Raw genomic sequence first — 27,768 nt, forward strand, 5'->3', positions numbered from 1 at the left:
ATACAGCCCTGTTTTACAATGAGAGGCATGGAGGCTTAGACAGGTTAGGGCTTCTACCCAGAGATGAGAATGCTGTGTTTGAACTGGTCTCATCTTGGTTTGGAATGCAGACTCCCACATCGGAGTCCTCCCTGGGAAACAGATTTGGAGGCTCTGGGGCATTTCTGCTGAGCTTCTGGGTGATAAGGGACTGCAGATGCTGGTGCTTTTTCAATGGCTTGTGTCTCTAAGATTTGAGATGTACTCAGCAGGGGTTTTGAAATTCCCAAGCGCAAACAAGCGACTCACAGTGGCGTCCCTGGAGCCAACCTCTTTTCTTCAGTGCTAGTGAAAGGTCTATTTCCAAAGCTCTTCATCCTGGGCAGATGGCGCCTTCGTTGCCTAGTTTATCACAGAGAGGTGACACTTGCTCCCGTGAACATGATCAAACACCTGAGCTTTACTCAGAAGCCAGCCAACACATCCAGCAGCTCATAGGTAGGGAAAGAAGGTTCCAGGAGTCGAAGCTGGGTTTAGATGATGCTAATGTCTTAGGCTGTTTCTGTTTCCCCTGTGAGGACAAGTGAAAGCCTGAAGAAGTCTCCCAGAAGAACGACACTGAGCAGTCAGATCAGGCGGTGTGATGGAGGCACTGACTGAAGGCTAATCACAAGCCAGGCATTGTCCCCTGTAGAAAGGCCTCATTGATGTTTAGTGTTATCCTTGAAGTAGCTCTGAAGAATCTGTCTCCTCTAAAGATGAAGACATCGGGTGGAGAGACAGCAGAGGATGGTGTGGTCAGAAGGGGTAGGCCAATGTTCCAGCTCCTCCCCTCCCAGCTCTTGTCATGAGAGGCACATGTGGCCCCATGCGGGGAATCCCAAGTTCCCTGCAGGCCTCACAGTTGACATTCTGAGTGTAGGTGTCACGTGACAGCCCCAGCATGCCCCTCCCCTGCTGCATGAGCCGGTAGACTAGAGGCTTCTCAGGCAGTCAGCGGCCAGAGGTTGGCTGCTGAGTTGTGAGAATTGTGTAACCTGAGCAAGAAAGTGCAGGAGGGACTGGACAGACAGCCCTGCCGTGTAGACACCACTGAATGCATGTCCCCTGTGACCACACTCTCAGCTTGGGACAACTGGGCACCAGAATAGCCATTTTATTTTACTTCAACTGGTTTCAACTGAAACCGTCCCCTGAGGTTAGTGGTTAGTACTAAGAAGCACTGCCGTGTTTTTATGGAAGAAATATCAGTCACTAGCAAAAGAAACAAGGAGTAAATACAACTTAAAGGTGCTTTTGCCCTGCTTATGTGCACATTAGAAGTAAAATTATTTATCAGCATGAATACTATATTTCACATAGTTACCTGTCATGATCACTATTAGAAGCAGAATTAAAACTTCTTCAACACTATTTGTATTCCAAAACAGCCCACCTGTCAAGTGCTTACGACGACCCCCAGTGACTCTGCCTCAGGGCCCTGCCGGTGTATAGGGTGTGTAAAATCCAAACACGTGTCTCCCAACTCAAGCACTAGAAGGTTGTGTGTAAGAGACAGCAGTTCACACATGCAGGCCGGGCTTGCCTGCTGGCCGGGTTTGCTGAACTCTGAGTCAGATGGGGATGAAGGCTACGATGTTTGTGTTTACTCTCTCCAGAAGACCAGCACACCCGATATTCTGAAAGCATTCCATCAAGAAGATCCCAGACACCCTCCCAGCCCTGTTTTGAAGCAAGACACTCCTCCATCCAGTCCAACACACAGCACTGTCTTCTCTGGAGGCTTGAGACATGTGAGTCTAGTCCCAATACTGTTGATATAAGATGTGTGGTTATCGAGATATCAGGGCCCAGAGAAGTAGCTGTGTTGAATCCCCAGCAAAAGGGAAGAAAACCAACCAGACAGGATCCGGTAGACAAGGTGTGGCACATTGAATGTGAATGGCCCCCATAGGGCCATGTGAATGCTTGGTCCTCCATTGGTAGAACTGTTTGGGAAGGATTAAGAGGTGTGGCCTGGTCAGAGGAGGAGTGTCACTGGCTTGATCTTTGAGGTTTCAAAAACCTGTGCTATTCCCAGTTAGTTCTCCCGGCCTCACACTTGTGGATCAGATGTAAGCTCTCAGCTACTGCTCCAGTGCTATGCCTGCCTGCCTGCCTGCCTGCCTGCCTCCTGCCATGCTCCTTCCCAGTAAAGATGGTCATGAACTCACCCTCTGAAACTGTAAGGCCCCTATGCACTTTCCTCCATAAGTTGTCTCGGTCATGGTGATATTAATAGGTAAGTATCTAAGACACAGGGAAGGACTAGACTGTTTCCTTATAGTCAGAGGGTAACAGTAGAGCCTGGAGGTGATTTTCAGTTAGGTTTGGAGATAAGGAACGCCTGAAAATAGGTTGGGGCTGGCTTCTTACCTTTTTAAAAATACCACCTTGTTGAGAACATCTGTATACCTTCAGAAGGTGATCGGTCACTGTGCAGATTTGTTTTTGTCAACTCGATACAAAATGGAGTCATCTGAAAAGAGGGAATCCCAACTGAGGACCTGCCTCCATCAGATTGGCCCATGGGCAAGTCTGTTGGGCATTTTCTTGACAAATATCCAAAGGAGGGGCCCAGTCCTTTGTGGGTGGTGTTACCTGTGGGTGGGTGGTCCTGGGTTGTATCAGAAGGCAAGTTGAGCAAAATACCAGGCAGTGTGCTTCTACGACCTCTGCTTCAGTTCCTGTCTCCTGGTTCCTGCCTTAAGCTCCTGCCTTAAGCTCCTGCCATGCCCTCTTCCGATGGACTATGGCCTAGAAGCTAAAATAGACTTCTCCTCCCAAAGCTGCTCTAGGTTGTGGATTTTATCATAGCAACAGAAAGCAAACCAGAACAGTAACAAAACTGTGGTGTGTCTTGAGAAAAAGTTTTAAAGTTTGTTTCGTTTTGTCTTGAGATAAGGTCTCTGTATATAGCCCTGGCTGGCCTCTAACCTATGTAGACCACACTGTCCTGGTACTCACAGAGGTCTCCCTCCCTCTGCCTCCCAAGTGCTAGGATTAAAGGTATTAAACACTTACTAGTGGAAGTGTTTTAAGGTTTGATGGTCTCTTTTATCAAGATTTTCTTCTGTGGGTGTTCCTGTGTTTTATATCTTCATGGGCTGTGAAGATAGTGTCCTATTCTGTCTAGACGCTTTAGTAAGAAGATTTTGTTGATGTTTTCACCTGTCCCCTGACTGGCCATTTGGTATGACGCACAGGTTGAGGTTAATTTTATGTGGCTATTTAGTCAACACAGTGTCCCCTTTAAAACGACTATCCTTCCAATAAAGACTTGGTCATTTTGTCTCACCGAGTCTTATGAGCATGCTCCCTGTTCTGGACTCAGTTCCCCCTGGTCACCAGGTCTGTCTTCATGCCTAGACTACCTTGTCTTATTTGTAAGTTTTGAGGTATAAGACTTCCTATTTTATTCCTTTTTTCAAGATGGCTTTATAATGTTTAAAATCTGTTCAGTTTCTAGATAGGGATCAACTATTCTAGACTCTGGACTGGGGTCAACTCTTCCAGATTCTAGATTCTGGATGGAGATCAACTATTCCAGATTCTAGATTCTGGATGGGGATCAACTATTCCAGATTCTAGATTCTGGATGGAGATCAATCATTTTAGATTCTAGATTCTGAGTGGGGATCAACTATTCCAGATCCTAGATTCTGGATGGGGATCAACTATTCCAGATCCTAGATTCTGGATGGGGATCAACTATTCCAGATCCTAGATTCTGGATGGAGATCAACTATTCTAGATTCTAGATTCTGAATGGGGATCAACTATGTATTCATTTACTAAACAAAACCATATGCCTAGAAATTTGATGAGGGGACATGAGTGAGGCCTCAGTTAACTGTAACTTTCATCTGTTTTGTGTTGCTATCTCAAAACACCACTGACTTGGTAATTTGAAAATGGTAGAAATTCATGATTCCAGAAGGTGGGATGCCAAGAGCAAAGCACCAGTGGCAGACTCAGCCCATTAAGGGACTTCTTCCAGCTTCGTCACGGGCCTTTCAAGCTCCAAGTTTATCATCTCCTTAGCATCTTCTCCGTAGAATGTACTTCACTTTCTTGCCTTTCACCAGCTGTTCATGAGAGTGTAATTCCCAAGCCCTCTTAGCAGTGTCTGTCATTCAAGTGACCCTTGGTAACTACCAGACTATGTGTCCTGCACCCATAGCTTCTCATCCCGTACATTGTCACGTGACCCTGTGGTGGGCATTGTTAGTCAGTATTACAACTCAGCAGCCTGAGAGTCTGGGGGTCAGATGGTTTACTAGAATTATACAGGGGCTTTGGGACTTGAGGTCAACTAAGCCAGGGATCATGGGATATCAGATAGGACCACAGGCTCGTTGAGCTCTTGTATGAATTGTTTTTTTTTTTTTTTTTATTTGCACCGTCCTTCTTTCTTCTCCCCTTATAGCTGACCCCTGCCTGGAAAACCTTCAAGAATTAAGGTTGGGCAGAGGTTCAGTGGGTAAAACTTATAATCCTGATGAGCAGTGCTCTTTAAAGCCAGGTGCTGTGGCATGTGTCTGTAATCCCAACATCCCTACAGTGAAATGGGAGGTGGAGACAGGAGACTGCCCCAAAAGCTCAAGGCCAGCCAGCCTGGGGTAAATAAGGCAGATGGTGAGGAACAGCACCCAGGTTGTCCTCTTGACTTTCATGTGTGTGTTGTGGCATGTGTTCCTTCACACGAACACATATGTATAACATATATAAACATTATACAAGAAATGAATTTTAAAAGGTGTTTTTAGGAAGAGTTAGGGCCACAACACTGAGGAGGGAGACAATGTGGTGGCCCTTTTTTCTTTTTTTAAGGATAGTCTCTCAGATTAAACTCAACAAGGAACTCCGTTCTCTTCCCTTCTGATTCTTTTTTTTTTTTTTCTGGTGTGTACCCTTCAAATTTTTTTTTATTTTTATTTTTTGGTTCTTTTTTTCGGAGCTGGGGACTGAACCCAGGGCCTTGCACTTCCTAGGTAAGCGCTCTACCACTGAGCTAAATCCCCAGCCCCGTACCCTTCAAATTTATGATGGTGAGATTAGATTGTTGTCTTAACATTTTCTTTTAAACCAAAGCAGTGTTTGCCTAAGGGACTCAAACTTCCATAAGGCAAATAACCACTTTGTTATTTCTTGTCTAAAGATGTTTCGACCCTTTCTGGAGGAATTCACAACTCTGAGAAGTAAGGAGTTGGGCTAGAAAAGGCTTACAAAGTCTCCACTTACACACAGAGATGGGCAGCACATAGAGACAATTAGCCAACCTCCCGAGTAGTGGAATCAGGGAAAAATTGAAGCAAAATATTATTTTGGGGTAATGTTAATGACATCTAAAAAATGCAAAACCCAGCACATCAGGCACCTGAGAACGAGGTGAACAGAAGTGGTGACATCTTCCCTGGAGGCAGTTGGAGATGTACGCATGTACCCAAAAGCCTTGAGGTGTCTTCTCCTGGCTTCCGCCACAAGGGCCTCGTGCTTGCCAAACACACCCCTTACCTCTGCATTTCACTCCTAGCTCTGGGGTTCTCCTGAATAATTTAATAGACAGGAAATATTTTTAAAGAGTGCCCTGGATGTTGCCCCAAATGTGTGTCCATGGATGTCCAGGGCAGGGTTGCTTATAATTGTTTTGGAAATTTGGCAGCAGCCAAACAGAAAACAGACTGTGGTTCCTACACACATAAAATGCTTTGAACTATGTGAACACTAAAATAAGGTAGAATATTCTGAAGGGCCTGATAGTTCATATCTAATAAAACCATAAAGAAAACTGAAGTTGACTGAGAGGTGGCTTCGAAGCAGCCTGTATTCGACAGGAGGACTAATACGAGGAGAAGAATCTGCTAGAGACCGCACAGCCATTGGGGCTCAGGCCAGGGTGAAAGTCTGCCTGTCACCCACTAGCCTACTTTGTAGTACTTTTCCATGTGTTCTTGGTGATTGGAGTTTATTACTTTAAAAAAATTCATAGCTGTAATTTTCCTAGATTTTCTGCCTCTGGGAGGTGGACAGGCTCTGGACTCTGCTTGAGGTGATAGCAGATGACCTTGTGGCCTTCGTGGGGTGGGGTGGGGGGTCCCTGGCAAGTGAGATCCATGACCACTGACGTGTGGGCGTTCTTTGCTTTGATGAGAGTTGGCTTTTGTGTCTAAGACAGACAGTGCCTGTGGCATTAACAGGAATCAGGCAGCCAATCTTCACTGCTCTTTCTGGCCGGAACCTTTAGGTTGACTCCATTTGCTGCTCAAGGCTTGCAGCTAATGTTCTGGGGAAAACAGACCTGAGCCCCGACAAGGCCTCTGTGTGAGGATTAGCAGCCGCCTCCGAAGAGCTTTGTTCAGAGGGCAAAGTACTTCTTCTGGGCTGATTTCCTAGGCCAGGGGCTCCTTGGGGTTTTCCCAGTCCTGGGCATAGAACCCAGGGCCTTCTGCGTTGTAGGCAAGCACTTTGTCGCTGAGTACAAACGTCATGACGATTAGAAGTCTTTAACTCTGCTGTTCTGTCTTCCTTCTGTCTCTCTTCTTTAACAACCTCTCTCCGTATCTCCCCAGTCTTCGTTTTTTAACCCTCGCTCATTCTTGCTGTCCCCGTGTGTCCTTGAATGTATACAGTTTTAAAGTTGTTGGGTTTTTGTGGTTGTTGTTGTTGTTTTTGCATTCTGGTTATATTCTTGGCATTAGTTAATTCAGGTTCCAGGACCTTTGAGATGTTTGGTGTGGTTTTTGTCACTCTCTGCCAGTCCTGGCTGTCTGTTGTGGGCTTTCTCGGTTTCTTCTCAAGAGCGTTTTAGAGTACGGAGGAGCCAGTTAGGGACTAGAAGGGACATTATTTAGGCTTCACTGTTTCTATAAAGCCGACTTGCCAAGATGGACTGCTCCATCCTAAGTGGGGCAGTTAAGTAAATGTAATAGTGATAAGATGAATTAATCTTTGAGGCACAGGCACCCGATGGTACGCACACACCTTCGTGCGTCATTTAAGCTTAGACTGCTCTAATATCTGACGGTAATTTCATTTTTATTTTAGGTGCCCATAAAATTTAAATATAATTTATCATTATCTCTGCAGTCCGCCCTCCTAAGACATTTCAGGTAGTCCTCTTCATAACTCTGAGATCAGTATTATTTTTCTCTGTTAGATTTTGACACGGCCAGTGAGTAGCAGGGTCAGCCCTGGGGCCCAGTTCTTTCCGACTCCCACGTTCAGCCCTTCAGCCTCACCGTCCGCTGCTTTACAGTCTGCTGTCCAGCCAGGGACACCACCTAGCACAAGGGTTACGCTTACAGAATGGCACATGAGCTGGCTTACTCCATCCCAGTGACTCACCATAAAGGCTTTGATGGGATGACCTTTATTCCCAGCCTGAGATGTGACGAGACAAGGCCTGGCAAAGATACCCCATTGCTTTAGGAGTCACCAGGTGGCAGCTTAGGTTAGCCAAGTGCAGGGGGCGGGGGTACGAAGATCGGTTTAACACGAGTCAGGTGCGTGTCCCACGTGAGCTGTGATTTATCATGAAAGTTGAATTGCAAAGTGTTTCTTAGCTGTGAAGTTAATTTATTATGTCTGCCATTGATTTCAGGGAAGCTTAATTAGCGTTAACAGTACCTGCACGGAGATGGGTAATTTTGACAACGCTAATGTCACTGGAGAAATAGAATTTGCCATTCATTACTGCGTTAACAGCCATTCCTTAGAGATCTGCATCAAGACCTGTAAGAACCTCGCCTACGGAGAAGACAAGAGAAGGAAGTGCAATCCGTAAGTTGTTAGATTTTCCTTGTGGCTGTCGGATTTTTGCTTGTTTGTTTTTTAATTGGAATTTTGGCATCGGACAGCGGTGACACTTTGATAGTACTTTTGCTCATGCAGGGGTAAAGATTGGTCAATATGGTGTCAGAGTCTGGCTTCACTGACCTTAGCATACATGGGGATTTGGATGCTGTCTTAGGATTTTACTGCTGTGAACAGACACCACGACCAAGGCAACTCTTTTTTTTTTTTTTCCGCAGCTGGGGAAGCTAGGCAAGTGCTCTACCGCTGAGCTAAATCCCCAACCCCCCAAGGCAACTCTTATAAGGACAACATTTGATCAGGGCTGGCTTCCAGGGTCAGAGGTTTAGTCCATTTATCATCAAGGCAGGAACATGGCAGCATCTAGGCAGTCGTGGTACAGGAGGAGCTGAGAGTTCTACATCTTTATCCGAAGGCAAACAGGAGAAGACTGGCTTCCTGGAAGCTAGGAGGAGGGTCTTAAAGCCCACACCCACAGAGACACACCTACTCCAACAAGACCACACCTCCTAATAGTGCTACTCCCTGGGCCAAGCATATTCAAACCACCACAGATGCTCAAGGGGTATTTTAGAACATTTGAGCTGCTGTCACAGAGGGCTGGAGACTGAGACAGCGACCTTTACTGGTTTGGATGCTGGGAAGTCCTGGTGCTCACAAAGCTAGTGAGGTCCTGTGAGGACCAGCTCCCTGATTCACAGATGGACATCTGTGCCAGCAACCCCTGGGAGAAGCGGGGAAGGGCCGCTCTCTGAGGACTTCTTTATAAGAGCACAGATTGGATTGCACCAGAGCCACCCTCATACCCCACCACCTCCCAAAGGCCCCACCTCCAAGTGTAATCACGTGGGAGTTAAATTCCAACAGAGGAGTGAAACTTAGGAACGGAAACATTCAATGTGTACGAAGGTGCTACAGCCAATCAGTGGGGAGGAGGGACCTTCAGAAAAGGGTATTGGAAGTTTGATTTCATACAGGAAAATAATGACCATCTTCCTTCACGCAATTCTTAATTTTCGAAGATCTATTTTTATGTGTATGGATGTTTTGCCTGTGTGTGTGTGTGTGTGTGTGTGTGTGTGTGTGCCACATGTATGTGTGCAGTGCCCATGTGTCTTAACTGCTTGTCTGTTGCTGTGATAAAGCAGTATGACCAAGGCTTGCAGTTCAGAGGGTCAGAGTTTATGATGAAACGGTTGAGAGCTCGAATATTGACCCAGAGCCACAGGTCAGAGTAGGAGGACGAGGGAGGGAGAAGGAGAAGAAAGAGGGAGAGAGAGATCGAATGATAAAGATGGTATTGACACAAGTCTTTTGAAAGCTCAAAACCTGCCCCCAGGGACACACCTCCAACACAGCCACACCTCCCAATCCTTCCCAAGCAGGGTCACCAACTGGGGACCAAGTATTCAAACATATGAGCCTGTGGGAGCCATTCTCATTCAAAACCCCAGGAGAGGGTATGGGACCCCATAAAACTGGAGTTACTGTGTAGGTGCTGGGAACTGAGCCCAGATCCTCTGTGAAGCAGCAAGTGCTCTTAACCCCCTGAGCTGTCTCTCCAGCCCTTCATAAAAGCATGTTTTAAAAATTCCCCACTGACATAAAAAAAAAATATCACTATCGTCAAAAGATGATACTTGCAGAGATGTATCATTGGGCCATGGTTTTGTTTAGTTTGGGTTTTGTTGTTTGTTTGTGTGTGTGCACTTATGTGTGTGCATGCATGCATTGTATGTTCGTGTGTGCATGCGTGCGTGAGTGCACACGCATGTGTAGATTGATGCAGGACCTCATGCATGCAAAGCACATCCTCTATCACTAACTTGTACTCAGTCCACCTAGCTCTGTGGATTTGTTTCCCATGCGTGCTGGGCACATACCCCACTGCTCAGCTAGACTAGACCTCAGCCCTAGTTAAAACCCTATTTAAAATATACTGGATCTCTTGTTTAAATTAGGGTTTTAAAAATTCTGCTTCTGTTCTGTATGTTGTTTGCATGACTTGTTCCAACTCTTCCTTCTAGGTTATTTGTGATGACTTTTCTTGGAGAGAATTTGGTGTGATGAATTTTCTAAGCTTTTTTTTTTTTTTAAAGATTGTTTTTATTTAATGTATGAGTGATCTATCTGCTTGTACACCTCCATACCAGAAGAGGGCATATGATACCATTATGCATGGTTGTGAGCCACCATGTGGTTGCTAGGAATTGGACTTAGGACTCAGGATCCAAATGCAACGTGTGTGTGTGTGTGTGTGTGTGTGTGTGTGTGTGTGTGTGTGTGTGTGGCGCGTGCACTTAGATCACTCAAATCATCTCAGAAGTAGAAGAATTAGTTTTATGGTGTGGCATAAGGCGAGGACTTTTCCCTTCTAAACTGTTTCAATTACTAACTTGCAAGTGATGGTAGGAAAAGCAATGGATTGATGAGCTAATCAAACTCTCCTCCATTTTGAAGCCTTCAATAGCGCCTCAGTCTTGCCTACCCCTCAAAATGCAAACTTACATAGTGATTACAATTTTTCATAAAGATCCCCTTATCACTTGGTGTCAGCCTCTGTCCCTCTGTGGACACCATAGCCCCAGGGATCTGGTATAGTCTTGGTTCTAAAACATCCCCTGACTTTCATGCTTCCAAATTTGAGGCATTTAGTCAAAGCAATGTTTATATTTACAAAGGAGAAAGACCGAAAATTAATTATCTAAACTTTAACCTTAAAATATTTGAGAAAGAGCAAGTTAATTTTAAGGATAGGAAGTGTACAGAAAACAAAAAAAGTAAATAGCCCAGTGTAGGCTCTTTGTAAAGGTTAGTGATGTTGGAAAACATGTAGCTAATTTATCAAGATAAGGAAAAAAGATAAATACTAATCTAAGGAGTGAAACCAAATAGTTCTTTTTGTTTTCTTCTGTTTTATTTTGTTGACTTGATTGTTTTTCGAGACAGAGTGCGTCTGTGTAACAGCCCTGGCTGTCTGGGACTTGCTTTGTAGACCAAGCTGACCTTGAACTCACAGAGATCTGTCTGCCTCTGCCTCTGTGCCTCTGCCTCTCTGTCCCTACCTCTCCCTCTGCCCCTCTGCCTCTGTGCTTCTGCCTCTTTGTCTCTACCTCTTCCTCTGCCCCTCTGTCTCTCTGCCTCTCTGTCTCTGCCTCTCTGCCTCTGTCCCTCTGCCCCTCTGCCTCTCTGTCCCTCTGCCCCTCTACCCCTCTGCCCCTCTGCCCCTCTGCCCCTCTGCCCCTCTGTCCCTCTGTCCCTCTGTCCCTCTGCTCCTCTGCCCCTCTGCCCCTCTGCCCCTCTGCCCCTCTGCCTCTGCCTCTGCCTCTGCCTCTGCCTCTGCCTCTGCCTCTGCCTCTGCCCCTGCCCCTGCCTCTGCCTCTGCCTCTGCCTCTGCCCCTGCCTCTGCCTCTGCCTCTGCCTCTGCCCCTGCCTCTGCCTCCCAGATGGTGGGATTAAAGACATGTGCTACCAAGCCTGGCTTCTAAATAGTCCCTTTTATTTTAAAGAGATTGGAGTTGGCCTGATCTATTAAAACTGACAGCATACTTATGGCCTGGGGATGTAGCCCAGTGGAAAGTGGTTATTAGCGTACACCCTGTCATTTCCAGTTTTGTGCCCATTGCATGCATGTGTCAGCAATATAGGCTTATTTAGAATAGCAAAAACTAAGACATAAAGAATCCTTAGAGTCTAAAGAGTCGTGGTAACTAATACAGTGTGTGGATAACTAACACAGTAATGGCATGCGAGAAACCGAAGGGATCAGGCTCCTAATCTCAGTGTTGACAAAAGCAAGTCACAGGGGAGTGTAGATGAGTAGTTCTACTTCCATGGGTTAAAAAACAGGATCTTCATAGTTGGAAGTTCAGTCTCTGAGGACCCTGAGTTTCCATTCAGCTCCTTAAGGCTCTGAGGGCTCAAGGGTAGCAATGGGTGGAGGTGGAAAGGGGCCCCGGCACACACTTGGAACATCTGGTTCTGCGCTTATCCTCAAGCAGCAGGTGAGGAACTGAGGTGGATGCTAGAAGCAGGGCCTGATGAGCAAGGTCAAGGAGTTTTACCTGCAGTCTTAAGGACATCCCGCAAGGTTACATGCTCAACGCCTGGGCTAAAGCCCTGTGACTCAGAAGTTACTCACATAGCACTTGGCCTATAGTGGGGTGTCTCAGTCACCAAACAGCTCTGCAGGCCTGGAGACCTGAGTTTGGACCCCCCAACATCTACCTAAAAAGCTGTGTGTGGGGGTTGGGGATTTAGCTCAGCGGTAGAGCGCTTGCCTAGCGAGCACAAGGCCCTGGGTTCTGTCCCCAGCTCCGGAAAAAAAGAAAAGAAAAGAAAAAAAAAAAAAAGCTGTGTGTGTTGATGCACACCTGCAATCTCAGCGATACAGAAATAGAGACAGGAAGAGCTCTGGGGCTTGCAAATCAGTCTAGAGACCCAACAGCAGTGGCGGTGGTGGTGATGGTAATGGTGATGGTGGTGGTGGTTATGGTGATGTGATGATGATGATGATGGTGGTGGTGGTGGTTATGGTGATGTGATGATGATGATGATGATGGTGGTGGTGGTGATGATGATGATACCAATAGTAATGCTAAGGACAATTAAGAAAGACATTAGACATTGTTATGGTTTGTATATGCTTGACCCAGTGAGTGGCACTATTAGGAAGTGTGGCCCTATTGGAGTAAGTGTGACCCTGTTGGAACAGGTATGTCACTGTGTGTGTGGACTTTAAGACCCTCATCCGGGGCTGGGGATTTAGCTCAGTGGTAGAGCGCTTACCTAGGAAGCGCAAGGCCCTGGGTTCGGTCCCCAGCTCCAAAAAAAAAAAAAAAAAAAAAAGCGTTAAGACCCTCATCCTAGCTGCCTGGAAGTCATTCTTCCCCTAGCAGCCTTCAGATGAAGATGTAGAACTCTCAGCTCCTCCTGCACCATGCCTGCCTGGACACTACCATGCTCCCTCCTTGATGACACTGGACTGAACCTCTGAACCTGTAAGCCAGTCCCAATTAAATGTTGTCCTTTATAAGAGTTGCCTTGGTCAACAGCAAGTAAAACCCTAACTAAGATGCACATCCACACGCATACACACACACATTTAAGCCAGAATGCACTGGCTTTTGACCATTGACTCAAGGTCCAGTAGGGAAGCAGGGCAGAGAATCCACTGGTGCTGCATTCTGCTCCCTTGGACTCTGTCTACCCCATGTTGAGGTTTCCCTTTGTCCGTCTGCCTCTGCCCACTAGGTATGTCAAGACCTACCTGCTGCCAGACAGGTCCTCCCAGGGAAAACGCAAGACACGAGTTCAAAAGAACACTCTGGACCCGACTTTCGAAGAAACCTTGAAGGTTCGTGCCAGGCGGGAAAGCATTCCTGAGTTCTCCCCACCCTGGGCTGGGCCTAAGGTCAGAGTCCAGCATGCCTCTTGTAATGCTTGAGTCAGTTACACAGAACTGCAGACATCTGTACATTTCTTCACGGTTCTGTCAATCAGTGCCCAACTGAAAGGACACAGACATCAGCCTTTGGACTCTGACAAACTCCAAAACAGCTTTGGATTAGCGATTTCTAAGAAAACGCAAATCTCAAGCTAACAATTGGGCACAGGACGATTTGAAAGTTTGGTTTGTCTTATAACGTTTGCCTAAGTATCAGAGCAGTGTTCACGAGCAGAGGATTCTGGGATGAAGCTATTGGGTTTCAGTCTTCGCAGGAGTGCCTCTCTCTATATTGGAGTAGATGAAAGCCATAGGTTTCTTCTTTTTATGAAAAATATGTCATTTTTATGAAGGAACAAATTATAGACCAGGGGGATGGCTCAGTAGGTTAAAGTCTTCAGAATCCACACAAAGCCAGACTTGTGCCATTTGGTACAATCTCGGCCTCCTACAGCAAGATGGGAGGTGGAGACAGAGTCCCTAGAAGCAGGCTGGCCAGCTAGCCTGGTGACACAGTGGCAAGACAGGAGACCCCATCTCAAACAAGGTGGAAGATAAAGGATGAGACTGCTCCTGACATTCATAGGTGCCCAGGCAAATGCCTGGACTCACATGTACTCACTTTGTATGTAGATATACATCCTACATGCCATGGGCATCCCACACACCCAGCATACAGACGTCATATACACACATCATATACATATTACATGTACACACACAAAGATAAGACAAAATTATAAAGGAATCACTTGAATTGTTATTTTCTGTGCTATTAAGAAACAGGGTTATGGGGGGCTGGAGAGATGGCTCAGTGGTTAAGAGCACTGACTGCTCTTCCGGAGGTCCTGAGTTCAAATCCCAGCAACCACATGGTGGCTCACAACCATCTGTAATGGGATTCAATGCCCTCTTCTGGTGTGTCTGAGGACAGTGTACTCACATACATAAAATAATAAATAAATAAATCTTTAAAAAAAAAAAAGAAAGAAACAGGGTTATGCTTTAGGGCGAGCGAGCCTTGGAATCTCGGAGGAAGTCCCACCATGGGCTGTGGCTGCTCCAGCCATGGGCAACCTGGACCTAAGGAAACCCCAGTCAGGGCTGGCTGCTCCAAAGTCTTGCTGTCTGGCACCATCAAGGAAAGAGGGCTTTGTCTGCCTTACTTGGCAAGTAGTGGCAGTTAGGGGCCATATGGAGGCTGGAACAGCGCCTTGAATTCATTAAATAATAATAATAGCCATTGTTTCCTGGTCTCCCTCTGGCCAGCTGCTTCATGTACACACTGAGGGTAGTATTCGACTCTTCACTTGCCAATGGGAAATGAGACTCAAATGGGAGTTCAAGACGCTTAGCAGGAACTCACAATGGAGAGGCTGTCCTGGAAAGGTTGGTGGGGGGAGGAATCCCATGTTTTGTTTTTAAATTGCAGATTCTGACTCAGCAGGTGTGGGCAGGGCCCGAAATGCCCTGATCCCACAGACTCCACTCTGCTGGCCACCCACGTGCAGATCACTGCAGCCGGGGCTGCAGGCTGACTGCTCGCCTGAGACATTTGAAAAATGTATGTGCTGGGTTGATATTGAAATAGTCATCATAAGTCTAATACGGTATTCTGTGTAAGACTAAAGAGGCCCAAGAAATTAGGCCTGAACTATTTTAGATAAGTATTTGATTATAAAATCCAACTTAAAAAGGCTTTTATTTAAATTACACGCAAGATCTGTGGTCTTTGGGAACCTTTTAGGTCAATCTGAAAGGATAACGTCTTTAACTTAATTTTATAGTGTTCTAACAAAGACCAAACATTCTTGAAGAAACTCCTGCAGTCAGGCATGGTAGTGCCTGCCTTTAATCTCCCAGCACTAGGGAGATAGAGGCAGGCAGGTCTTTGGGAGTTCAAGACCAGCTCGGTCTATATTGTAAGTTCCAAGTCAATCTTTAAAAAAAAAAAAAAAAAAAGTGGAAGGAACTAGTGCTTTACCTCCATTTGGGTTTGGCATCCAGGAGGTTTGTAAAACCAAGGGAAGATGGCTGTGAGAGCCTCCTCTATGTGTGAGTGGACAACCATTCCACCCTGATCATACCTCATCTTGCGGTAAGTGTGTATACCAGAGTTGAGGCTTGGGCCAGAGAGATGGCTGAGCTGGTAGGGCACCTGCCACATAAGCATAAGGACCCAGCACCCACGTAAAAGGACAGTCATGACACGTGTGTATAACCTCAGTGCTTGGGAATAGAAGCAGGGGAGCTCAGTGGTCAGCCAGCCCAGTCAAACAGTGTTAGGCTCAGCTGAGAGATCTGTCTCCAAAGAGAAAACGGAGAGCAATTGAGGAAGGCACTGTCAGTCTCTGTTCCCCATATGCACATACACCATCACAAATACATACTATGGCACACAGACAAACTCTATACAGCATACACTACACACCACCCACACCCACACATACACACACACTGCACATCTACACAAATACATACTATAACACACAGACATACCACAGACATACTGTGCACATCATATATTATACATCCACACACACACACACACACACCACAAACACACAGTATACACATGCTGTACTCTGCACACACACACACACACACACACACACACACTCCTACAAACAAATTGAGTCTCTAAAATTCAATCGTCACAGTTTTCTGGACAGAACATTTCTTGGGGACTCCTTTGGGTTCAGGGAAAGTTTCGACCCCCTTTGAGACACTCCGAGTGGGAATCTGAGGGGAACGGAGACAGGAGATTTGGGTGTTTGGTCCTTGCCTACTCTTGTTCTCTGATGATGTCAGACCCCATTGTCTATCGCAGCTTCAGGCCACATTGGAGAGCATCTCACAATGGAAACTAGTTCTTGTCTGACCAGTAAGTTAAGCTACTTGGGGAGAGTAGTCCTGTCCATCAGGTAGGGGTGAGTAGCCATTGAGGATCCAGGAAATGCCTCTGTGTCTCAGGGAGTCCAAGAAGCGCCTGCAGGGTGAGCGCTTAGGGAATGGCCCTCAGGCATCACCATGACCCCATTCCACCATGGCCCTGTAGCTAACTCTTTGTGGAACAGTTTCTCACAGGGCAGCAAGCACAGCCTTGCGGTCAGGGCTTAATTGACTAATGAGGGAGGAGGCAGGATGATATGGTTGGTTGGTTGACAGAGGAAGAAATAGAGCAGGCAGTGTAGTGACACAGACCTTTAATCCCAGCTCGTGGGAGGCAGAGACAAGTGACTTCTGTGAGTCTGAGGCTAGCCTAATCTAATAGTGAGTTCCAGGCCAGCCAGGGTTACACAGTGAGATAGCCAATGGCTTAAGAGTGACTAGACCCATATAGCCACATAGATCCCAGAGGGAGGAGAAGGCCAGCCAGGAGGGTGGGATTGGGGAATAGCACCTATCACTACCACTGATGGGTGCAAATGCAGACAGTGTTCTATTTCCTGTCTCCCTCCCAGCTTGTCCCTCAAAGGGAAAGAAAGGTGTGGAGAGTGGAAAAGAGGCCACGAAACCCAACCAGAGCGCACGTGCACCCACAGCGTGCCACAACCCTAGGGTAGGCAGTATGTCACAAAGGTCAACCATGAGAGGTCAGGGCTGGTTGTGTGGGTTTCTGTGCCACCCACCACTGATGGCTTCCAGGCTGAGGGCCACACCCTCCTTGAATGAATGCCTCCTGGTCTTGACCTCACTTGTGTTAGTGGAGGCCAAAGACGCGTGGTACAAGAGGGCCCGGCAGTTTGCCCTCTGTATTCATTGTCAGAAAAAGCACAGTGTGCGGACTGAAATCTGGCTTTTCAGAGGCTGAGGTGGAGTGCTCCATGTGGCAGGCAGCACAGCCTTCAGAAGGGCCATGTGTCACCTACAGTCCTGATCTCTGTTCTACCTTCTACTCACATACATTTCTATCCAAGGTAAACATGCTGGCAAGGAAGCTTGTTCATTCATTAATTCATTCATTCATTCACTCACTCACTCATTCATTCATTCACTCATTCACTCATTCATTCACTCACTCATTCATTCACTCACTCATTCACTCACTCACTCATTCATTCACTCACTCACTCACTCATTCATTCACTCACTCACTCATTCATTCACTCACTCATTCATTCATTTACTCACTCACTCATTCATTCATTCACTCACTCACTCATTCACTCACTCATTCATTCACTCACTCAGTCATTCACTCAGTTGCTTATTTATTTTATTGTGGTACTGGGGACGTATTCTTGGGCTTGATGAGTGTCAAACATGTCTTTTATATCTATCCAGTTATGGTCCCACTGCATTTTTAGAAATCAAGTCTGATTTTTAGTATTTTGGGCTAATATTGGTTTGGTGCAGGGTGGCCCTGTGGAAGGGCAAATCCTGTGTTGACACACTTCCTGGTTTGATTTCCTTCATCCTGGCCACGTTCTGAGAAATAGGAAAGGGTGTCCGGTGGGAATAGGGGCGGGAGGGGATGAGAACTGTGCTGTTGGGGTGAGAATAATACAAGGGGCTTGGTGCACAGGCAAAGAGCCTTGACCATTGGATGCAAGCAACTTGGCCCACCCTGGCTACACCTGGACTCTGGTTGCAGTCAAGTCTCAGGGCTCAGCCTGTGCAGGCCTGGGGGTGGTTCTAGGGGACCCGGCTAACAACCTTGTCCTCACATCTGCAGTATCAAGTGGACCCTGCGCAGCTGGCGACCCGGAGGCTGCAGGTCTCTGTGTGGCACCTAGGTACCCTAGCCCGGAGGGTGTTCCTCGGAGAAGTGATCCTTCCTCTGGCCACATGGGACTTTGAGGGCAGTGCGGCACAGAATGCCAGATGGTACCCTCTTCGGGCCAAGGTGTGTCTTTTTGTTACTTTTCTGTGGCAGTGATAAAACACCATGACCAGAAGCAAGTGACGGAAGTGTTTATTTGGATGATTCCACAGGGAGAGTCCACCATGGTGGGGAGCCATGGCGGTAAACAGCAGGGACAGAAAGCTTGGTGCTCACATCTCAAGGCCACGCGGAAGGAAGAGCGGGCAAACTAGATGTGGGCTGAGGGTTCAGACTATCATAGAGTACCCCAGGTGTTTGTGGAGCACCTCAAACAAGGCTCCACATCCCCAAAGCTCTATAACCTCCTCAAGCTTACCACCAACTGAGGACAAGTGTTTAAATTCCTGAACTGATGGAGTGACAGTTTTCATTCAACCTACTGCAGGGGCTGAGCACGCCCAGTCACCATGAACTCATTCATGTTCCTGCGGATAAGTCCCCTTCCACCTTGCCCCCTCCCCGTTGGCAGCACGAACCTGGCTAGTGCACCCATGGGTATCCTGCTCAGCCTCTTTGTCGAATGGGATAGCAGCAGAGTGCCAAGATAAGTCACCCTACCTGATGCCCGCTGAGAGAGTAGTATCCCATCACTGAACAGGAATGAATGTCCACGGGCTGGAGCCCCGTGGCATTCAGGGGCTGGTACTTGGTTTCTAGACCTTGAGGGTCCTTGTCCCAGTTGGCACCCAAGGACCTGTGGGTTACATGGTGGCTGGCCCATGCAGGCTTCTGGGAGTCCTGGAACCCTGAGAGAGCAGCTTTTGGTAGTGGCAGACATGACTCTCCCTCTCAGTAGACTTCCCACCTGAGATGGAAGGCCCATCAGGGCCAGGATCACCCCCTCTCTGGGCTTTTCATCCACTTTCTGACAAAATTACCCATGACCAGAGAAGCCATTTCTGTGGACCAAACAAACGGTGTCTCCACAGGGGCTAGACACCCATGGCTTATAGAACTGTCTCGCCTACGGCGTCAGACACACGGTCTGCAACGCTTTCTGCCCTCAGTGCCTGAAGGAGACATTGGCACAGAAGGGTAACTCCAATCCTTCTGACTCAGAGCGAGCTTGGTAGATAGGACCGTGATTGTTCTCAAGCCCACTGTTGGCCAGGCTTCCTGGAGGCATGCTATTTCCGGTGGCTTCTGATGTTGTGAGGGAGTGGCTTGTTCCTCCCATGCTGAGGGGCTGAGGGTAGCAGGGACGTCAGTACAGGCAGAAGACTAGTCAACCAAACATGCCCATCCTACCCCTGGGCCTTGGGGAGGGTATGTGGGGGTTGGAACATTTATGGACCGAGTTGGGACAAAATGCACAGTACGGTTGAGTGGTTCTGAGGTACCACGGGAAGGATCCCACTTCTGACCTCCGCCTCTCACCCTCAGGCTGAGAAATATGAAGAAAATATTCCTCAGACTAATGGAGAACTTGCTGTTCGGGCCAAACTGGTCCTTCCTGTGGGACCGAGAATGCTCCAGGAGGCCCAAGAAGGTTGGTGACCTTCAGCCCCTTGAGCATCTGTTTGTGTTACTGTCCCCAAAGCCTTGAGGACAGTTTGAGGTAGGCAATAGATTTCCCACTGCCCACTGATCCCGCACACTGGAACTCACACTGACTTGAGGGAGCATAGGCGAGCAGAACAGGCAAGGCCTCTGGTGGCCCTGTGGGTAAAAGGGGACACTGCAAAAGCGTGCATCCAGAAGTCAGCTTGGCTCTTCAGGAACCAAGAGGCACTAGGAGCTGGAGGCTCAGGGATCAGGACGGAGTGGGCCAAGGGCATAACTTCCATGTATTTAACTTAGATATTGCAAGGTTTGTACATGCTATGAGGGTAGTGAACACAGAATGACAAAGGGCAGTGTGGTGACCTTGACAGGAATAGGACATTCTGATCGGAGCTCCCAGGGCCAGAAACACACCAAACGGCTGATTACTGCTCCCTGAGCTACAGTCAGCTTGCATCCCCCACCCCCGCCCTGGGCTCCCCCAGTCCTCTGTAACTGCCACCTTCCTGGCCTGTTCACGTCCGAGAGCTCTCCTAAGGCTTGAAGGCTGCGGCTCCTTAGGGGTTACTGTTTTCTGGGTGTCGATGCTGCATACACACCTATACATAGGTGTGACTTTCCTTCCGAACAGATCAGCTAGCACTTAATGGTCAACTGTGTTTGGTTGTGTTGGGAGCCAAGAATTTACCGGTGAGGTCAGATGGCACCTTAAACTCGTTTGTTAAGGGGTAAGTATTAATGTGTTGGTGAGTATGAGTATGATGTAGGAAAACACCCAAAAGAATAGGCCATTTGGATTCATTTTAGCTTTCCTATGAAAATCTAAACAAGGTGTGGTGAGATGGCTCTGTGGATAAAAGCGCTTGCCCAACCTGATGGAGTCCAGTCCCCTGGAACCAACCACACAGAGGAGGGAGAACCAGCTCCTGCTAGTTATTCTGTGACCAACACGCGTGTGACACACACTAGTTCTTACGTGCACACATACACAAAACAGGTTATAAAACGTAAAGATTATAAAAGGAAATGGAATGTAGCATGTTTTTAAGGACCATGACTTCTAAGAAATAGGATTTAGTTTTGAGGCTTGACTGGGGATAACATTGTGACCGGATACCCAGACCTCATCGCTTCTTGAAATATCAGCCATTTGTTTTGAAATCCGTTACCATTCCCCTAGCTCAGCACCTCCTCTTGTGTTAAGCATCGTATGGTCACTCTGGGCCATTCTTAGTCACCACAGGCACTCTAGTGTCCTCAAAGCACTAATCATAGCGGGACAACCCCCCTAGCCACTGAAGCATTAAAAACATGGTGGTTTGTCAAGACAGAACCCTACGAATGTGTGTGCCCTATGGCAAGTTTGAATTTTCTGAATGTATTTACAGAATACATTCTGTAATGTATTCTGACAATGGGGCACAATGAAGCCACTTGTATACAGACCCTTGGTCCCTAGGCACTGGCTTTCATGGTAGCATGGCCACGAGATCATCATAGTGAGAACCATATACCACAGAATTCCAACTCAGCCTAAATATCTGATGTGGGATCCAGCCCTAAAAAGAAATAGGAACTTTCTAGGGAGAAAGCGCATGGACAGGCGTTGGGATCCTAACCTAGATCAGCGTAGACCGTGTACCCTCGGGGAAGGTTACATGCTGAACTGTGGCTTCAAGGTTCTGGTTTCCCCCTTCAGCTGTCTCACTCTGCCAGACCAACAAAAGCTGCGTGTGAAGTCCCCAGTACTGAAGAAGCAGGCTTGTCCCCAGTGGAAACACTCCTTCGTGTTCAATGGTGTGAGCAGCTCTCAGCTGAGACAGTCCACCTTGGAGCTGACTGTCTGGGACCAGGCCATGTTTGGTATGAATGATCGTCTGCTGGGGGAAGCCAAGCTTGGTTCAAGTAAGTCTGTTCACTTTTTGTGGGTCAGTCTCTGAGGTTCAGTGAAAAAAACCCACAGGTTTATGCCCTTAGTGACTGCCCAACACAGATCTCTGTTTCTGATGTGGAAACAATTTAGCTGGCTTTGAAACTGCCCTACCCTGTCCTAACGGGAATCCCCAAGTCCAGGTCTAACTCTGCAAGAGAGTGATAATACAGCCAAGTATTTTAGCAATTTCAATCAGATTTAGATCAGCTAAAGAAACAAAAGCTTCAGGCTTCACAACAGGCAAAGGACAGGGTTTACTTTTGTCCCTCGTGTCAATCACAAGAGGATTATTTTTGTAGGAAAAATATCTTAACCCAGACAAGCATACACCTGGAAGGGCATCACTGAGGGGACAGACAAGGGCACCATTCACTGGCTCACCAGGGGGTTGCTGACATTGTATGGTCAGCCTTCTATTGGGAGTAGGCAGGTTCGGTTCTCAGCAGGGCCCTGTACCACACAAGACCTCCCCAGTCACCTGCACTGTTCTCAACACTGCCAGCTGGGAATTACTAAACAAGACGTGAGGTTGGATTCCTTGGAATGCAAATGTTTTCTAAGCAAATCCTTCCTCTGAGAAACCCCTTCCTTGGAAAACAAACAAACAAACAAACAAACAAACAAACAAACAAACCAACCAACCAACCAACCAACCAACCCCTGGGACCCTCAGACCACCTCCAGTCTCAGAATTAACTTCCATGACTCTGTTGGGAAGAACTGAAGGCCTGAGTCCACCTCCCTTCCCTTTAGAGCAGTGGCTGTCAGCATTCCTAACTGTGGCCTTCTAACACAGTCCCTCATGTTTTATTGCTACTCCATACAGCCATTTTGCTAGTGTTATGAGCTGGATTATCTGTATCTGCTTTCCAGTGGTCTTAGGCAGCTCCTGTGAAAAGGCCATTTGGTCCCCAAAGGGGGTCCTGACCCACAGGTTGAGAACCACTGATTTAGAGCATGGACACCTAGGTTTTGGGAGGGATCCCACCTGTGCAAGGGTGGGGGCGAGAACAGGCTTCTCCTGGGAACTCGCTTAAAGGCTAAGGCGCACAAAGTGGCAGTCACATCCACCTACTCTCTCATTGCAGAGGGAGGTGCCCCGGGCTGTACCGACTCATGCTCCCAGTCCAAGCTTCAGTGGCAGAAAGTCCTGTCCAGCCCCAACTTATGGACGGACATGACACTCATCCTGCACTGAGGTGAAGCCCAAGGCGACTGCAGACCCACAAAGGTCAACAGGAAGTGAGATCATGGCAGAATCAGAACCACCTGATCACCAACAACCGACTACAGTTATGTGTGTGGTTAGGAAACAGAAAGATTACTGTCGGGGAGCCTACTGCCGACAGATGTGGAAATGTTCTGATTTCAATAAATGTTCAACAGCACCCATGACTCCCAGCATTTATTAACAAAAATGTTAGCTTTGTTTTATGTGCTTCAGAGGAAAATAAAGGTGAATGTTGTCTGCCTCCTCCCTGGTGGCAAGTCTCCCAGTGAAGGGAGCAGGGAAGACACCTTTCTGATTAGTTATGCTTCCGAGAGGTTTCTCCCATCCCCCATGCAATCAGACACAAAGCCTTGGAGAACTTTTATTGTGTGTAAATCTGGTGCGGAGTGACCTGCACAGGACATCACAACCAAAAAGGACAGTCCGGCTCAAGGAAGGAAGACAAACTGAAAACAGGAACAAGTTGTTCACAATAAACAGGCCTGAGTCCCTTCGGGGCTAGAGTCTGACTGCTCTCAGTGAAGAACTGACAGGAAGTTGAAGTGTGCGTTTTACATGCACAAAACCCACTAACATTTTTGTACAGCGGCGATTGCCACGGTCATCGGTCTCCCACCTGCCCCCGTGTCAGATCAAGTGTCGTGATTACATGGTTCTTAATGTTGAATTCTTTTATTCTGTAAAAGGTAACAAAATATACAGAACAAAACTTTCCCTTTTTAAAACTAATGTTACAAACCCATATTATCGCTTATATATAAATACTATTCTCTATAGAAGATCATTAGGTGTATCAGTCCAACAATGAATGCTAACAGGGTAAGCATGAGAATTTTGTATCGGAGAGTCCTGTACCGTACACTCTGAGGGACCGCAGGAGACTCTGCCAGCGGTCTGGAGGAAGGAGACTGTGTGGGGGCGTCCTTTAAGACTCAAATTTCAAAATCATTTTCACCCCTCAACACACAGAGATGGATCCTTCATAGAAATCAAGAACAAAATCGATTTGAGCTCATTGTAAAACTAGAGAAAGTATGGCACCCGTGTGTGAGCCACAGTGCTATTATTATCCCCAGTGACACTGAATCGCGTCATTCGGGCCAGCCCTCCGAATCCCTGCTCCGAACGGGAAGTGATTCGGCAACTGTCATAAAAATCTGGCCTGTTTGGCACTATGTGATACTATTGGAAGCAACCAGGGAGGATTCCACTGGGTCTTGGGGCAGAACATCGCCCGGTACCTGCTCTTTAAGGGACTGGAACACGGCAAGGGGGTTTCTAGACTTATAGAGTACTAAAGAGCCAAGAGTGACACCTGCCTGCTGTGAGGTGCCCTCCGCCCTTGGTCCCGGCCTGGCCTCTACATGGCCTCAAACTCGTCGATGCGCTGCTTGGTGTTGCCCTGCCTGATCTGCCGCAGCGTCTTATACTTGTCCCGGCCTTGCCGCATGTTCTCATTGTGGATGATGTCATTGTGGGTCCTCTTATTCTCATCCCGGGCCTGGGACAACTCATTGCTCAGAGTCTGAAACAGGAAGCAAGTTATCTGTTATTGACCTGCCTACCACGTGAGGTCATGGCTCCAGTCCGCACGGACTGGAGAGGAGAGGCGGCCATGTTAGGTTAGGGCAGGAGAAGGTACCAGGGGGTGGAGTCCCGCATACTGCCTCGTGTCCCTGCCCACTCACCAGCAGCTGCCGCTGCACGCGCTCGTTCTTCTCTGCCTCGGTGATCCGCTTCTCCTCGTTACGGTCGTCCAGGATGCCCTCGCTGGAGAGCTCGGCACTGTAGCCCATGGGCTCTGCTCCCTCATCCTGCAGCCCCTCCTGCACGTGGTAATTCACGGGCTCGTACACGGGCGGGGGTGGGGGCGGGGGAGCCGTCATCACCAGGTGCAGCTCCTCTTTGGTCTTCACCAGGTCGTCCTGGGCCTCTTTAGCCTTTGGAGAGGAGAACGCTGGTCACGTGAGAACTCTTTTGCACAGCCCGTCGTGTAGGAAGTGGCACGGTCTGTCATCAAGGAGCCCGGGGATTCTGCCTCCCCTTGGCTCTTGGCAAGAGTGACATTGCAACCAGAAAAATCAAGATTCCAGACCCTGGACACCCTAGAGCACCATGTCTCTCTGCCTATGTTCTCCAGCTACTGGAAGTGCCACCGTGTGAAGTCTTTACATGTATCTGGCTCTGACTGGGCCCCAGACCAAGTCTCATCAACCCGCACCCCTTTCTAACGAACAACTGCTTTATAAACGGCTTTCTTTAACTAATATTCTTACAACGAGCACTTTCCCCAAATCCTAAGTTTTCTGCTTGAGGTAGGTTAGAGAAGGCAAGGTACAGAAGGGAGACACGGGTCCAGGGCAGACCCAGAAAGGGACCCGAAGAAGCAGAAGGACACGTGGAGAGGGGCCTCTCTGAGCCTAGTGCTAAGTACTTGTTAAGAATCACACCTAGGCCCTCTAACGTCCTGGGGCTACAGGAACACAGGGGAAGCCTGGGCTGTCTGAGAGGACTCAGGATTTCAGCTATTACAGATTGGCACTGTAAAGAAGACAAGGCAGACGACACACTGGATGCTGCTCCCTCAGGGAGCAGGCTCAAAGGTGAGCGTTCAGTCACAGACCTGGGAGCCCGGGCTGTCATGGAAACCTCCACAGTTCTCCAGTATACCCCCACTGTCACTTCAGGGTCTATGACCCCGCCGCAGGGGTACCCAAGCAATTAGAATCAAAGCTAGTCCCCGGTGAGGGGTGTTTGATCACAGCTGAAGAGCGTGGGACAGAGGGACATGGTGAGGGGAAGGAATGAGTGGGCCCTTTGTTCCTCGGCTAATCCAGTGCCAGCGTGCTGCTCTACCTCGTGAACAGGGTCAAGGCCATTCCTTTGGGGATTTCTGCCTCATTAACAGAGAAGGCATCCTCAGAGGATTGTAAGAGGTTCCAGAAACTTGTGATGTGGCCTGCAGCTGAGCCCCCAGAGGTGCACCCTCCTAAGAAATACCCCAGGGCCATGCCTGGTTTCTGGGGTTCACTCACCCGGTGCTGCCACTCCTCCACCTCGTCCTCCTTGCGCCTCCGTGCCTCCTCCAGCAGGGCAATCTTGGCAGTATACTCTGCCAGCTCTGCAGCCTACAAGGGAGGGTAAAAGGGTATGCTGAATCGTTCTGGCAGAGTCCATTGGTGAAGCAACATTTGCCCACAAGAATGTACGGCCTTCCTGGTGATGAGCTGTGCCCCCTCCCTCCTCCTGCTCAGGAGACCATGTAGGCACCTCCCTGTGTCTCTGGGATCTTGAGCATCCACATCCACCCCCACCTCCCTGACTGAGGATTCAGACAGGTCCAGCCCTCCCCCCAACCCCCCTGTACAGATCTGTTTACAGCACTAGCTGAGCGCTTTGAAAGGCAGATGTCACTTGTTTGATTCCCCAAGAGCAGCCTCTCTATAATTCAGCATCTTGAAACCAGGCAATCCCTACCAGCTGCTCCTGGCTCTTTATCTGATCCTGTGCCTGTCTCTCCAGTTCTTCCTTGGCCCGCAGGGCGGCCATGCGGTCGGCCTCCAGACGTTCAGCCTCCTCCTGGGCTCGCCTCCTCTCTTCCTCCAGCTGGAGGGCCTTCTCAATCTGCTCGGAGAGCTCTGCAGAGAACATGGAGTCAGGGATGCTCAGACTCCCGGGCAGGAAATGAGCCTTAGCATCCCAGTCCCACCTCAAGTGGGCTGAAGGAGACTGAGTGAAAGCCCATCTCCCGATCACAAAGTCCTGGACTGAGTCACTGGGCTGTGAGCAGGGACAGCTCGGGGCTCATTCCTGCCGCTGCTAAGATAATTTCCTCAGTTGTGCTGAGAGACCACTGAGGAGCAGCTGGTCAGATATCATGGTTCCTGGGGCCAGGTCTGACCTCTCTGACCCTGCTGCACCCCAGTAATGGCAGCCTGAGGCAGAATAGCCTTAACGACTCATCACCTGGACTCTGACTTGGGACATAGAAATGGCCTGCTTGAATAGCATCTCTTCTCTATTCTAAAATGTCCTCAGAGGGCAGGGCTGCAGGGCAGGGCCTGGGATGTATGGTAGAGACGTCACGAGCTGGTTGTGACAGCCGGTATGTGCTGAGGGGATGTGGCATCTAACTAAAGTTCAACATTCTTAGCAGAGTGTGAGAGTGAGTGTGTGTGTGTGTGTGTGTGTGTGTGTGTGTGTGTGAGATCAATGGCAGGCACAGACAGTAATAAAGCACAGGATTGCTTTCTACTCTCAATGATGGCACTGCCATTGCTCTGTTCTGTCTGGGGGTGGGGATGGGGTTGTATTAAACAGAGACAGCACTCTTGAACAAGTTCCCTCTTGGCTGTGAGCCAACCCTGCCTGACTCTCTGGGGGAACCAACTTCGGAGTGACTGTGGGGGAAGGGCGGGCAGCATGAGCTCCTGACCTTTCTCTGCCCTCTTGGTCTTCTGCTCAAAGTCCTGCAGCCGAAGCATCAGCTCTTCCTTCTCCCGGAGCATCTGTTCCTTTTCTCTCTCTACAGTTTCTCTCCTCTTCTTCTCGGTTTCCAACTGTTGTCTGGTATAGGGAAGAGGAAGAGACAAGGAAGGAAGGGTGAGGTTCACACAGACCCAGACCTGCAGACGTAGCTGCTGGTTTGCCACTACAAGCAAAGAGATGCCATAGCTTGTGTCTGGATGGTTTGTGATAAACCAGGCGAGAACAGTTCACGGGGACGGTCCTGCCTGGTCACTCACCGCTCCAGCTGCTTCTGGTGCTTCTCCTCCCGAGCCTGGGCCTTCATCTGCTGCACCTCGATGGTGTCGGGCTTCCTGCGGCGCATGTACAGCTCGTGGTTCCCCATGCAGAGCTGCAGAATCCGCTTGTTAATTCTCAGGCGGGGAGCGTAGAACACGAAGTCCTACAAAACACAACAGGGCGGCCTTGGCCTCAGTTCCTTCAATGGCCTTCTTTCCTAAGACCACACTTCACAAGAGTTTCTTGGC

At 48.3% G+C, this 27,768-nt stretch overlaps 2 protein-coding genes across 8 annotated transcripts in view; one reads left to right on the forward strand and one right to left on the reverse strand.

Annotated features, from left to right (window-relative positions):
- Sytl3 (synaptotagmin-like 3) overlaps positions 1-22,931 on the forward strand; it is a 71,599-nt gene extending 48,668 nt beyond the window's left edge. For 6 of the 7 annotated variants that reach the window (XM_063270702.1, XM_006227888.5, XM_017589549.3 and 3 more), the window contains 8 exon segments: positions 1,638-1,772; positions 7,622-7,800; positions 13,087-13,189; positions 17,958-18,128; positions 19,491-19,596; positions 20,242-20,338; positions 21,310-21,515; positions 22,632-22,931. In XM_063270702.1, coding sequence (XP_063126772.1) covers positions 1,638-1,772; positions 7,622-7,800; positions 13,087-13,189; positions 17,958-18,128; positions 19,491-19,596; positions 20,242-20,338; positions 21,310-21,515; positions 22,632-22,741 — 1,107 coding nt within the window. In that variant the 3' untranslated portion in view covers positions 22,742-22,931. 7 annotated transcript variants of the gene reach the window in all.
- A 499-nt stretch (positions 22,932-23,430) lies between these two features.
- Positions 23,431-27,768, reverse strand: part of Ezr (ezrin) — a 43,541-nt gene continuing 39,203 nt past the window's right edge. The window contains exons 8-13 of the mRNA NM_019357.1: positions 27,520-27,683; positions 27,210-27,340; positions 26,252-26,412; positions 25,810-25,902; positions 24,463-24,714; positions 23,431-24,299 (exon numbers count right to left, since the gene is read on the reverse strand). Of these exons, the coding sequence (NP_062230.1) occupies positions 24,135-24,299; positions 24,463-24,714; positions 25,810-25,902; positions 26,252-26,412; positions 27,210-27,340; positions 27,520-27,683 (966 nt within the window). The 3' untranslated portion in view covers positions 23,431-24,134. The remainder of the gene's footprint in view (positions 24,300-24,462; positions 24,715-25,809; positions 25,903-26,251; positions 26,413-27,209; positions 27,341-27,519; positions 27,684-27,768) is intronic.

The sequence above is a fragment of the Rattus norvegicus genome, chromosome 1 (genome assembly GCF_036323735.1).
Source record: "Rattus norvegicus strain BN/NHsdMcwi chromosome 1, GRCr8, whole genome shotgun sequence".
Lineage (NCBI taxonomy): Eukaryota > Metazoa > Chordata > Mammalia > Rodentia > Muridae > Rattus > Rattus norvegicus.